The sequence below is a fragment of the Micromesistius poutassou genome (assembly GCF_964030765.1).
Source record: "Micromesistius poutassou genome assembly, chromosome: 18".
NCBI classification, from domain to species: Eukaryota; Metazoa; Chordata; class Actinopteri; order Gadiformes; family Gadidae; genus Micromesistius; species Micromesistius poutassou.
The window spans coordinates 1811510-1825549 of NC_140288.1; the positions used below are offsets into that span (position 1 = coordinate 1811510).

The 14040-nt window shown below is 46.3% G+C and overlaps 1 protein-coding gene and 2 pseudogenes across 4 annotated transcripts in view; all 3 read left to right on the top strand.

The window, feature by feature from the left end:
• LOC311363275 overlaps positions 1–1186 on the top strand; it is a 6032-nt pseudogene extending 4846 nt beyond the window's left edge. Inside the window, exons 6-7 of the transcript XR_014684208.1 lie at positions 252–405; positions 742–1186. The product of XR_014684208.1 is annotated as an uncharacterized misc_RNA (transcript). The remainder of the gene's footprint in view (positions 1–251; positions 406–741) is intronic.
• Positions 1187–2391: 1205 nt separating this feature from the next.
• Positions 2392–8626, top strand: lmod2b (leiomodin 2 (cardiac) b; the record flags this gene model as incomplete). Of its 2 annotated transcripts, none has more annotated exons than XM_084482971.1 (6): positions 2392–2667; positions 3264–3764; positions 4386–4646; positions 5214–5432; positions 5849–6349; positions 8405–8626. In XM_084482971.1, the coding sequence occupies 6 exons, from the start codon at positions 2392–2394 to the stop codon at positions 8438–8440; spliced, it is 1794 nt and encodes a 597-aa protein (XP_084339097.1). In that variant the 3' UTR covers positions 8441–8626. The 2 variants fall into 2 exon arrangements, with proteins under 2 accessions (XP_084339097.1, XP_084339098.1); XM_084482972.1 differs by having other exon boundaries at positions 3276–3764.
• Positions 8627–10558: 1932 nt separating this feature from the next.
• Positions 10559–11742, top strand: LOC311363276 (tripartite motif-containing protein 16-like; annotated as a pseudogene). Its single transcript has one exon. The product of its transcript is annotated as a tripartite motif-containing protein 16-like (transcript).
• Positions 11743–14040: the final 2298 nt, after the last annotated feature.

A 14040-nucleotide genomic window follows, 5' to 3' on the forward strand; every position in this document is an offset into this window, starting at 1 on the left:
CAGCAGACCTACCATTGTCATTCTACTACAAAGCAAGCCTCTTAGCTCCTTACTCTGTGAACAATACTACAGTTATACCAATACCATTTGATCTCTCTCTCTCTCTCTCTCTCTCTCTCCCCCTCTCTCTCTCCCCCTCTCTCTCTCTCTCTCTCTCTCTCTCTCTCTCTCTCTCTCTCTCTCTCTCTCTCTCTCTCTCTCTCTCTCTCTCTCTCTCTCTCTCTCTCTCTCTCTCTCTCTCTCTCTGGTAGTTCTGTGAGTTCGTGTCGGTGTCGTGGCTGGTCCACCTGGTGGGGGCCGTGGTCAGGATGTTCCTCGACTACGTCAGCTATGCCCGCCTCTGCCCCGACCTCCAGCACATCCTGGAGACCACGCCCGAGTGGCCGGAGATCTGCGGCATTCTGGGTAACGCAGTTTGTTCTAGTTGATGAGTTGGTAGTTGATATATAAATCATTACACTTGTATCCAGAGCTACAGGTAAACTGTGGACATGGGGTTTGAACCCAGTACTTTCCTGCTGGGAGTCTAATACCCATTACAAGCCATTGCAAAATGTCACGTGTGTGAGAGTGTCCATCCGGATATATGATGGATTGATCCGGCCCCCATAGTTGGTACAGTCCACACTATAGTGGTAAAATAGGAGCTATTCAAGATATCTTTACTTAATGTACTGACCTTTGACTTACACTCAAGTTCACTCAATTTACATCTTAACCATCCATTATGTGTGTCCATAGAACAGCCTAGGCCTCTCCAACACCTCTGCCGATTGGTCATCAGAGGTCACATGAGCCTCAGGACCCTCAACAACCCCGTTGCCATGGCAAGCGTCCCCTTCCCCCCTCGGCTGAAGACCTACCTGACCTACAGAGAGAACACCTGACCAATTAGCGATCATCCCAATGTGTTTATGGGTACTGATGGTGGGGATATGTCAAAGGAATGACCGAATGGCCCCTATTAATAGATAGGATTGATAATACAACTGTATAACCTCTGAACAATACATGCCCTTCGTTCCGTTAGCTTAAGGGAATAGTTTCTCTAAGAATGTGATGCTGGATATATCTCGTTTCATTTTGGCTATGAATATTTTTGGCTCAAGCTGTGACAAAAAATGGGTTGCTGCAAAGTTTCCAAGTTTAGAGGCTATTTAGCAGAGATTCATTTATTTTTTATCTTTTTTTTGGGGGGGGGGGGATGATACCAATATCGTTCATTGGTCTGTTGATAATATCTAGAATAATGATTACAAAACTGTGAATTTGATAACCATTAGATGAAGGTGAATCTGATAGCACTCCTTTTTTTATTATTTTGTAATAAATAAATGATTAGCAAGTTATATTAGAGATACATATATAATAAAGAAACAACATTGTTGTTTGGAGTTGGTATTGCTTTTTGTGTTGTTGTGGTGTTGTACAATACATTCACGATGGTTCTCACGATAATCCATCTTTGCATTAAATGCATATATAACCAATAACTTCTATCTGACATGCAAAATACATAGACACCTTTCAGATGTTCTGTAGATATCGTGATTACCTTTCAAAAGGCATTACGACCAGCTACAGCTCCGTGTCACCTATGTGTGCATCTGTCCGCGATGCTCTTATTTTGTCAACGCGCTCTTATTTTGTCAGCGGCTCTTATTTTGGACATGAACAAAGCCATCCGGCAGGTGACCAGCTGCCACGTCCTCCACACACTCTGAGCTCACAATCTTTTTGTAGCCATGTCTCTCAGTGCAGCGCGTCCTAAAACAGACGATGCATCATGAAGGGTGCTGGGGGTGTGGGGGAGTTGGGGGGTGTCTGGGGGCACAACCACCCAACCCTGTCCCCTCTCATCCCCTCTCCCCCCTCGGCCACCCTGCCCAGGCCCCTCTCTTAAGGCCGTAACAGCAGCTGGAGAGATTAGAGGAGGGGAAGACGGACACACATACACACACTTATCCATATCTACAAACAGCCAGCAACCCAAGTCAGACCTGTGTTGATGCAGCTGACGAGAGTCGATCTAGTTTTGACCGAAGGGGGGGTAGACTCGCTGTTATCAGAGCCCGGGCCCCTGTTCCCATAGCTAGTGACTGAGACAAAGGGTCCGGACGGATCCGCTGGGTATGAAGGCATCTTTACCAGACCGCTAACTTTGTTGAAGCCCACGGACGACCCTGGACTAACTGGTGATTTTTTCTGGGGAAAAACACAAAAACGTTTCTGGACCTTTGTTTAAAACGTTTTTGAAAGTACATTTGAAAGTCCTTCGGGCTTGTCGGAAGCTTTTGAATCGGGGGGGGGAAAAACGTTTTCGAGAGGTTGAGGTTGACTCAGCCCTCTTTAAAAATACGGTTGGGATCGACGGTTCACGCCGCTTTAGCCATGAGCTGCTTCGGCTACCGGCGGGAGCTCAGCAAATACGAAGACGTGGATGAGGACGAGCTCCTGGCCTCCCTCAGCCCGGAGGAGCTGGCCGAGCTGGAGAAGGAGCTGACGGACATCGACCCCGACGCCAACGTACCCACCGGGCTGAGACAGAGGGACCAGACGGACAAGACCCCCACGGGGACCTTCAGCAGGGACGCCCTCATGAAGTACTGGGAGAGCGAGACGCAGAAACTGCTGGAAGATGAGATCAGCGGGGGCAGTCCGAAAACGGTGGGTTTGAAATGACTCTTTGCCGAGTTGTCGTTATTGTTTGAAGTTAAAGGTGCCGTATGCCAGATTAAATAGCTATTTGAGTGGAAATGGTTCAGAATAGCCAGCTTTTAGTGAGTGAAATGATTTGAGAGAATATTGAGAATATGTTTCGTAGTTGACTGCGCCTGCCTCTGTATGAGCCAATTTAGATTTTAGACCATTTCTGACTAATGAAGGCATCTCTTCCCTGATTGGTTCAGAGAATCCGTCTTGCTTGCCAATAACAAGTGTGCGATAGATACATTCATCAGTAGTGGAGAGAGGTAAGGGAGGGAGGGAGCAGAGATGGAGGGTTTTTTTGGTTTAGTTTAGAAATCCTCTGTTTAGTTTAGAACTCCTCTGCTCTTTTCTGCTCTGTTTTAACAACTGTCAAATCTTATCTATAGCAGCTTTAATAATATTATTATTTACTATTATTAAGTAACGCTTTTAAGCAGAGTACTATTAAAGAATATGTTCAAGTATGAACCTCTGTTAAACCTTTGTTTGCGTTTGTATATTAAAAAAACTGTTGGGAATTAATTTAAACCGTTTTTTAAATCAATCAATCACAGGATGGGGAACAAGAAGAGGAATGCATGACAGAAAACAGCAGCGAAGCAGAGGACGAAAAAGATGACGCCACAGAGAAAGAAAGAGAGAAATCAATGAATGAAAAGGAGGAAGATGAGGAAGAAGATGAAGACAAGGATGAAGAGGAATTGGAGACAGAGGAAGAGGAGGACGAGGAGGAGGAAGAAGAGGAGTTGGAGACAGAGGAGGACGAAGAGGAGGAGGAAGAGTCTAAATCAAAACCAGAACTGCCAAAGTGTTCTGGAGTCGGCTCCAGTTTCTCCGTGGAAAGAGCTGACTCAGCTCTTTCCACACAGGAAGATACTCCTAAGCTTTTAAAACCCCAGAGGGTGGAGCCTATTCGCGTGACTCCGCCCCCTCCAGCAGTGGACTGCAACGCCACTGGGAACCCCACCGTTGTCGATGACGTTCTGGAACGTATCCTTAGCGATGACCCGGAACTAACAGAGGTCAACCTCAACAACATTGAAGACATCTCCAAGGTAAAGTGAGGACATTAGACCATATGCTCATTGTCTGCTGGCAGTTTGTAGCGCAGTAATTATGCTTGATTGACTCCTTGTTTGAGGTGTCCCTCACTGTCGGCTGATTCAAGTGGCCGCCATTTTTTGGTATTAGCTTCCTAGCAACAAACAGTCCAATAACAGAGCTAACAACTCAGTTGAATGCAATACTTTAACTTGACCTCACAAAGCACAGGACATGGGCCTTACAAGGAGGACAAATTAGGACAGTGATTAGCCTATTGCAGCCTCATTTGCAGCGCTCGTGTTCATGTATTAAGATGTGCCACTCAAACGTATCACAGGTTTCATAAAATAGGCTCCAATTACAAACCAGCCCACACTGCACCACATGTGACTATTTAGGACCTCATCATGTAGCCGTTGTCGCCTTTCCGACACGCGTCACGAACGGAACGGTAGTGTTTCTCAAGCTGGTCTACAGCTAAGACACGCTCCGGTCCAAAACCCAGCCCTAACTTTGGGTCAGCAGTCCGACACCCTAACCACTAGCAACCGCACGGCAAACCATACAACCATGTACCCAGAAGCCGGTGGCCTCCGTCCATCAGCGTGAAGCTGCCCCACTGTGTCCCTCAGGAGAACCTGATCCGCTTCGCCGAGGCCCTCCGCTCCAACGGCCACGTGCAGACCTTCAGCCTGGCCAACACGCGAGCGGACGACGCCGTGGCGCTGGCCATCGCCAAGATGCTGGCCGAGAACTCGTCCGTCGTCAGCCTCAACATCGAGTCCAACTACGTCAGCGGCAAGGGCGTGATGGCACTGGTCCAAGCCCTCCCGCACAACCACACCCTGACCCAGCTGCGCTTCCACAACCAGAGGCACATGTGTGGAGGACAGGTGGGTGTCGGGGGGGGGCGGAGGGGGATGGGGGGGGGTGGGCGGTGGAGGGTGCTGGGTGGACGCGGGTTGTTGTGGAACGATTCCCTGGGATGCTTACTGCAGCTATTCAAAGGGCCCTCCACTGATTTTACCAACAGGTGTGAGATTGGTTTGTCGTTATCCGCTTGTGACATCACATGTGGTAAGGTCCAACTGGGATGTATGGCGGGTGAATCCAACTCCAGCCTACTGGTTGGTGCAGTGCACCCGGGAGGGGACTCAGGGTTCACGATCGGGGTGGGGTCATGGGAGGACACTTCGGGATGATGTCAGAAGCGCGTACATTTTAAAATAGCTTGTGACGATCAACTGATCAACTTCCTAACCCTATGACACCATAGATGGAGTGAAAGTGGCAGTATGTATTTTGACCGTTCCTTTCTTGCTCTTCTATTAGACAAAGGAGTAAATACTCAAACTGAACTAGAAACTCTCTCAATCTCAACCCCCCCCCCCCCCCCCCCCCTGCGCTGCGAGCACCAGTCTCACCGACCCCACCCATCCACTTTTTTCCACCTCTTTCAGGTGGAGATGGAGATGGTGAAGATCCTGAGGGAGAACCACACGCTGATCAAACTGGGCTACCAGTTCAACCTCCCCGGGCCCCGGATGAGCATGACTGGGATCCTGACCCGGAACCAGGACCGGCAGAGACAGAAGAGGCTGCAGGAGCAGAGGGAGCAGAACCAGAGGAACCAGCAAGGGGCGACAGAGGGGGCCGTGAACCCTCGCACCGCTGCACTGGTATGAGGAGTCAAAACGGTTTTGGTGTTCAACTCCCAGTTTAAAAGGTACTGGGTTCGAAACCCAATGTCCGAAGCCATCCAACGGAAGCATCCTCTCTACCTTATTTCCAAGTACAGTGACTTCAGATAGGATGCATACAGGTCAGCCGCAGATACTTGGAATCAATACCAGTACCTTTTGGCTGTCAAATATCCCTTGGCCTCTAAACTATTGAATCTTCCATTGAAACTTCAATTTATTTAGCATATTCAATTTTAGAAGGCACTATTATCCAAAGCGACCCGCGAGAAAACTTGCTCCGGGTTAGGCTGCGGACACTGGGAATCGAACCCACCACCTTTCGGCTTGAAAATGACACATTCTAGCCACTGCATCAACGCAATGCTAACGCCCTCTTCTCTCCATCTCCGCAGAAAAGCACGGGCATTTCCTCTCCCCTGTCCTCCCCCTGGTCCTCACCCAAACTCCCTCGGAACGGCGGCAACGCCGCGTCCAAAGCCCAGTCTCCGCCTCCCCCGCCGCCGCCGCCGCCGCCTCCCCCTCCTCCCCCCCCTCCCCCGCCTCCCCCTCCCCCACCACTGCCTCAGACGAAGAAGACGGCCAAGCCCACCAGGATGATCGCCGCCGTGATCAGGGCGCACGAGGAGGGCGGCGGCGGCGGGGGGGGGGAGGCGAGGAAGCAGAGGGGGGAGGGGAAGAGGAAGAAAGGGAAGAAGGGCAAGGAGAAGAAAGGGGCGTCGACGACGGGGGAGACGGGGAGCATCCTGAAGGAGCTGAAGAACGCCCTGCGGCCCGTGGGCTCGGAGCGGCGAGGGGAGGAGGGGGGCGGCAGCCGGCCCTCCACGCCCCTGAGGTCGGCGCACGACCAGCTGATGGAGTCCATCCGCTGCAGCAACCTGAGGAGCCTGAGGAGGGTGAGCGAGCACGGCGGAGAGTGGTGGGGGGGAGAGAGAGAGAGAGAGAGAGGGGGGGGGGGGGGGGGGGGGAGAGAGAGGGAGAGAGAGAGGGGGGTGGAGAGAGAGAGAGAGAGAGAGAGAGAGAGAGAGAGAGAGGGGGGGGGTGGAGAGAGAGAGAGAGAGAGAGAGAGGGGGGGGGGAGAGAGAGAGAGAGAGAGAGAGGGGGGGGGGGGAGAGAGAGAGAGAGAGAGAGAGAGAGAGAGGCCGCAGACCGAAGGTGTAGTGGAGAGAGAAGGAAAGAGGCAGAGGTAGAGACAGGAAGAAGTGCGATATAGAAAGGGGGCGGGGCCAGGGCTAGTGACAGGAAGTACAGTGGGGAAATTAAATAACACGGACACAGTTGAACAGAATCAATAATAAACACAGGTGTTCGTAATTACACAAACGAGGCCAGAGAGGGAAGGAATTCATGGGGTTTGTTGAGTTCATGGGGCTGGGGTGGGATGGGTACAAGAGGGCAACTTGCAAAGTGCCAAATGATCTTTTTAGCCGTGGCCAACATTAATAGATTGGCCATTGACACAGTTAGGGTCAGGGTTTCAGGTCAGGGTGAACGAGTACCCTGATTGGTCAACTTTAGTGAGAGGGTCAGCTGCCGGCTGTAGCTATTCTGACCTGCAGAAGACCACCAGAGTCTCATGAGGATTCTCTCATCTCTGTGACGTTATGTTTGGAAGGTGACGATGGCCGATCCTCACGATCCTCACACAATGTCTTCAGTGGGTGATAAGAGAGAAGACGATGATGTGAAAGTTGTTCTACACAATAACACTTAACACTTACCTAGGCTAGGAAATATACACACAGAGGTATATGAGTCATCTGACAAAGTGAATAGCACACCAGGTGAGAAACAAAGGCTAACCAATGCTAAAACACGTTTAACTGTTGGTCTCCGTGCAGAATCAGTGCACATACGTGAACTCCACTTGCCCCTATTTGGCCTGCTTTAATTGCGACACATTCTTCTGCATAGGCAGAGGTTTGTGTGTTATTTTTCCCCGACAAAAGGCCCATGATGTCTGAGCCAATCACTGCGGTATGCTCGTTAATCACCGTAGAAACCGCAGAAACAGGCAAAGGAGACGAGCCCCGCCACCCAATGAGTCGGTGCGGGAACAAGAGGGATAGAAAAAGAAACGAGAGAGAGAGAGAGAGAGAGAGAGAGAGGGTAAGGGTGAGGGAGAGAGCCCCAATTTGGAAAGCGCAATTCTCAGCGGGCCAGTCGACCAGAAGAGGAGACAGATTCACAAACACAAAGACAGCTGATGAACTCATTAAAGACAAAGTAATTTGATGTGACCGCCTGTTATTATTCTTTACAACATAATAATTAGGCAGGAGTAATCGGTGACGATTATTATATATGTTTATTATTTTGCGTGGGTACGATTTTTACAAGAAACATTAGCCGGCCTAATGCTTTAGCATTACGCTTATTCTAACGAGACAGTGGAAAAATCAGCAGTGACCTCGCACAGCGGGGTTGCAGAGCTGTGAAATTCCAGGGCCTCTAAACGTCTATTAATAGGCGCGCTTCATGAAAGCTTTGATAAAGAAAGAGCCTGCTCGTTACCACAACACCAAACAGCCCGTCGCCAACCACGCTGGTGGCGAGCCACTCCAGTTGTTGGCGAGGACCTCGGGTTTCTAAAATCGAGCATCTTTCTAGTGGGCCGGGTTCAAGCGAGATTAGGCTAACGTGTCATGTATTTTGTTTTGTGACTCTTGAGTTTAACTTTACGTTTAAGGCGTTTAGCAGACGCTTTTATCCAAAGCGACTTACAATTTGTCAGAAGAAAGAGAAACAACAATATATCTCTGTGGGTACAGTAGGGATGTTTATAGAACCAAGTGTCAAGCACTAACAGTTGTTAGGTTAACCCATTCCCCGTATACAACAAAGATAGCTAGGATAACATGCTACAAAAGTTGTAACTTTATATATATTATTATTGTGTTTTTTCCTTCTTACCTCCTTTCCTTGACTATGACATGTGCTTGAATTTTCAGGTGCAAGTGCCACAAAGATCTTCAATAATCGATTGAAGAAGATGTATACGGATATATGACTTTTTTTAATACAAGAACGCGTTAAGTACAGGTAACCATTAAGGATGAAACACCAAGTCACTGCAATCGACAAGGAGAATATCTCTCTATTAATGATTAAAAAATTATACTAGATTTCTGCACTGAAATATTATTAATACACTTCAACAATGTATTTGTATTTTCTTGGACGCCCATTTAGAATAATTACTTGATTTTATTTTGTGTCAAACTAATGTTTTGGACTATAATGGCTGTTTTTTTTATGAATGACTACATTCTTGTAATAATGTATATATGTGGTTGAATTGTACACTCAACAATAAGCAGACTGTATTAGCTAAATGGTAATCATCACATGTAGTAGTCAAATCCATCGCCCAGGTAATTCAATAGGGTATAGTACACTACTTCTCCTAACAGATAAATCATAAGGGTTTGTTTTATTCAGTTCTATATATTAAAGCATATGTGAAATGGCACGATAAAGTGCATGTGAATAAGTCAGTAAATAAAGTGAATAAAATGCATTATACAACAGTGATAGGCTTGTTTTGGATCCTCTTACTAACTTGCCTGTAACTTCCTGAGCAACAGAAGAAAACTAATAACAAAAAGGAGGAACCTACAGGAACCTATCTGGTAGGAGGACCACAGCCACCAGGAAGAGGCCACACTGGGTCCTTTCCCTGATAGACTATTCTGGACAGGGGATTAGTTCCCCTGGACCAGGACCAAGCCCAAAAGGTTGGGTCCCAGATGAGGAGATCCAGAATATATATCATGGCGGGGGGGGGGGGGGGGAGGGGCGTCACATCAGCCAATGGGAGAGTGATGAGTGAGGGTGAAAGAGAGACTCAGTCAGAGAGAGAGAGAGAGAGAGAGAGAGAGAGAGAGAGAGAGAGAGAGAGAGAGAGAGAGAGAGAGAGAGAGAGAGAGAGAGAGAGAGAGAGAGAGAGAGAGAGAGAGAGCTGTCCAGCGACAAGTTCACAGTGACATGCGTACTCATTCTCTACACCAGGGGTCCCTCTCTTATGGACTTGTTCGTCAAACTTCAACATCTCAAAGGTTTTTGAGGTACCCAGCCCACTTAAAATGTGGTGTTTTGGGACTCATCCATAACCCAATTACCAAAAGAAGCCATACCATAATGCATTAGTACCTATAGCTATTGAAGTAACTATACATTTCATCAGATAAATCACCATAACCATTGTATTTATTACCAGAAATGTGTTGCTGGGGCGCCATCTTCAGTTTGGACAGGAGTTCATTCCAACCGAGGTATTTGACTGAACGAGATGCATGCCACGAGTTCTAAAAGCAATGGCAATCCCAACCATACGGTTGTAAACAATTCAGTAAATACGCCGGCTTATAAATTGTGAATTTTTTTTTAGGTACACCTACTTTTAATTCAGTGGAACTAACTGCCAAGTGAAGGTGGCAAGTGATGGTATCAGCCTGATGGTGAACTCGTTGGTCTGGTTCGTCTGGCCTACCCAGAGGCACATGACTCAGCTGTTTTATGAGGTTATAATCCGGGAGATAAGCCTTATATAACTACCAATGTTAATCAATATTAAGAATTAACAACTATAATAATAGCACACGTAACCTGAGCACACAGGGAGAGGGTTGTCCTTAAACCTAATCAGTTAGTCAAAAACCACCTCTAAATCACAAGCATTTCTTTTTTCCCCCGGGCTCTCTATGTCTCTCTGCCTTTTAAAGGTTGACATATTTTTATTTATTCATATTTTAATGCCGCAAAGAGGAGAACACACAGCGAATAGGATGCAGCCGACACAGTATACCTGAATGCGCCATTCAGGGTGTGGAGGGAGGCAGGAGTTAGGGGAGGAGCGGAGACAACGTCCAGTTCAGGAAACAAAACTTAAGATTCATAGAAACTAAAGCCACCCGACGTGGAGGCAGTTCTCTCTTTCAGGAGAAAAATTTGATCAACATTTGGAAGAATAGTCTGACAGACATAAACCACAACAAGGTGAGTAAAACAGCACAACTTTGACAGAACTTAAAACTTCTCTTCCGGTTATGGAATTAGAAATATATAATTGCTCAAGACATAAACCTTGTTGTCTGTGTCTAGGAATGGCCTCTGCTAACACTTCCTGTTTAGAGGAGAACTTTTCATGTTCCATCTGTCTGGATGTGTTCAACAGCCCAGTTACCACACCATGTGGACACAACTTCTGCAGAACCTGTATTACTATGTTCTGGGATGAACAAGTCCAGTACAAATGTCCTGTTTGCAATGAGCTTTTCCCCACAAAACCTGATTTACGGGTCAATATCCTCTTATCAGAGACGGTTGATCAGTTTAGAACGTCTGTCTGAGTCAAAGAGCAGCCATGTGTTGAACCAGGAGAAGTTCCCTGTGACGTCTGTACTGGGACACATCTGAAGGCTGTGAAGGCCTGCCTAGTGTGTCTTATCTCTTACTGTCCAACCCCACCTGGAGCCACATCAGAGAGTCGCAGGCCTGAAGAAACATTGGCTGGTTGAGCCTATGGACCGTCTGGAAGAACAGGATGTGTAAGAAACACAATCAACTACTGGAGCTCTTCTGCAGGACTGAACAGGTGTCTGTATGTCAGTTCTGCACAGAGGATGACCACAAGTCCCATCCTGTTGTTCCTCTAAAGGAGGAATATGAAGTGAAGACGGCCCAGCTTGGGAAGATAGAGGCTGAAGTTCCACGGATGATCCAGGAGAGAAAACTAAAGATTAAGGAGATCAAAGAGGCAGACAGACAGATAGCTGGTGTTGGGCAGGTCCTCACTGCTCTGAGCTGTGTTGAAAAGTGACGGGATGATTTCAACAAAACGATTAAAGAGAATCAGAAATCCACAGAGAAACAAACTAAAGACCTTGTCAAAGAGCTGGAGCAGGAAATAGAAGATCTGACCAATAGAAGGTCAGAGGTGAAGCAGCTCTCACACACTAAAGACCACCTCCACTTCCTCCAGGCCTTCAGATCCCTGAAGGATACTCCACCCACCAGGGACTGGACGACGGTGGAGGTCCGTCCTCCGTCATCCGTAGGGACCTTTAAGAGATCCCTGGATCAGCTGAAGGAGACACTGAACATGGAGATGAAGAAGCTGCGTTTTGATGCTGAACTGAAGAGAGTCCAGCAGGATGAAGTAGATGTGACTCTGGATCCTGATACAGCTCATCCCGAGCTCATCCCGTCTGAGGATGGAAAACAAGAACATCATAGACGAGGTATGAAACTCCAAAACAACTCCAAGAGATTTACACATAATCTATGATTGATTGATTGATTGATTACAATACAATCACAATACAGTATACAATACAATATTTTCGGCACTGGATAAACACGCTAAATATAAATTGACACATTCCCCCTAGTCCACGCCTTTTCAATAAAGTCAGCAATCACAAATGTTCTATATTTAAATAGCCAAGCTAACATATCTGTGTCACGCATATAATGAACTTATTTTAGATGGACTTTATTGAATAACCTAAGTTGCAAATCACACATGCTAAACACCAGGATAATTTGATTCATATCAAAAGGATATAGATCCTTTTATTGATCCCCAAGGGGAAATTCAAGATTCAATAGCAATATTGAGCAAGATGGATCTATCTATAATATTTTGTTTAGTTATGAATAAATCAAGCATTAAGACATGTACTAATACTCTTCAACAAAAGGCAGATTTCAGGGAATAAAGTGCACTATCCAAAACATTTTATTTTTACCCAAGTAGGCCTACATCGTCTTTAAACAAGAACAAAATGAAAATAAAACCTATTGGGACCAAAATCCCATCCGCCCAGTCCTTGCAAGTGCATGTTTCAGGTGTAAACTCATGGCTGCTTCAAATTTCTGTATCTGTGGCCTTGGACTAATTACTAAAAAATAGTATTAAGCTACATTTCAGTTACCTTGTAGTTTGCCCAAATTTGCGGTTTTCAGTAGGCCTATAGCTTCCACTGCCGCCTACATAAAGTTGGACATTGACACACCCACCAAACCTATAACAAGCACAGATCTTGTGCTGCATGTATTTCTCAATGTTATAAACATTTACAACCATTGGACTTTACTTCTCAATTCCAGCAAACATTTCCTCAAACTGGGTCGTCAATAAGTCCAATGGACATTGATTGTTTTGTTCTAGGCTATAGATAGCAATTGGTTCACGCGGGTTAGATCTTGGACAGATCTTCTGGTAAATCCTCAATGCAAACTTTAAAAAGGCTCAATCTCTATCTTCTAATAACCTTAAAGGCGCCATGACATGCCACCAGGTGTGGTGTGATTAGCCGTTACAAGCCGTTTTGGAAATCAGCCCCTTAAGACATCACAGTGTGTCCACAGCGTGTCCACCTAGATGTGTGACGGATAGATGAGCAACGTTTGCTACAGTCCACTGGCAGGCTGGTAGACTGATCTATCCAGCGCTCATCTAGGTGGACACACCCACTTTCTGCCCCTTATGATGTCCTGAAGATCCTGCAATCTCTTTGTTCTTCGGCTATTGATTAATCCTACTGGATTGGGGATTGATCAATCAGACCTGTCTGTTTTTGAATCAGTTTCCCATACGGCAATCATAAGTCAAGTTCAAGACTCTTTGATCATCTATTCCTTTCCAAAGAAGTGTCACTGTAGGACCAACACAGTCGTCGCTCGTTACACTAATTAAGGGTCCGCTAATTGAATTCATGAGGGCTGTCGTTAGACAAACAAGCGATCATTCTTACCAAAGTTGTACTTATACTCTCGCCCACCTCATCCTAACCACCACATCCTCCGTCCATCTGTCCGTCTGTCTGAACATTAAAGGCCCGGCATTGCCGATGGCGAACGCGGACATCAAGAACCCCGAGGTCTGCAACGCCCCGGGGGGGCACCGTTACCATAACAACTCCCAGATGAACATTGTGCACTCCCCCAATAACGAGAAGGGTGGTGTAGTGGCACGCTGTTTCGTTTAAAGTCTTCTGTAGCCTACCACAATTTGAATTCAGTCTTAACTAGTAATTGAAACGCGAGTGAGGCAAGATGATCTTCAAAAGTGTTTACTGATAAAGTTGTTCACATATTCACAATTCACTTGTCCACACGGTCAAAAAACTATGTTGCTTCCAACATTTCTGAATTCAATCTGAACTGAACAAGTCCCATTAGTTTATATTACGCTGACGCCCTGCTCTCTGATTGGAAGCTTACATCCTGATAGGTTTTCAATTAACATTTTATATAATGTTTTCATTAACACATCATTCAATTATTAATTTTGCCTAGATATTCTTTCAAATCACAATGAAATTATTTATCTTAACTATTGCATTTTTAACACTTTTAACTAAATTATTATAACACATGAAATCATGAATTTGGCTCTTACAGGTGGGAAGAAGAAGACGCTGACCAAGGCGGACATCGGCACGCCCACTAACTTCCAGTAAGCACCCATACTTTCCCCATCAATTACAGATTGCAAGGTAGCCGATAAAAAAAAACGAATATCAATAAAATGGATAAAAAACGTACGATTACGATAAAATAGACTAGGCTTCCAATCGGA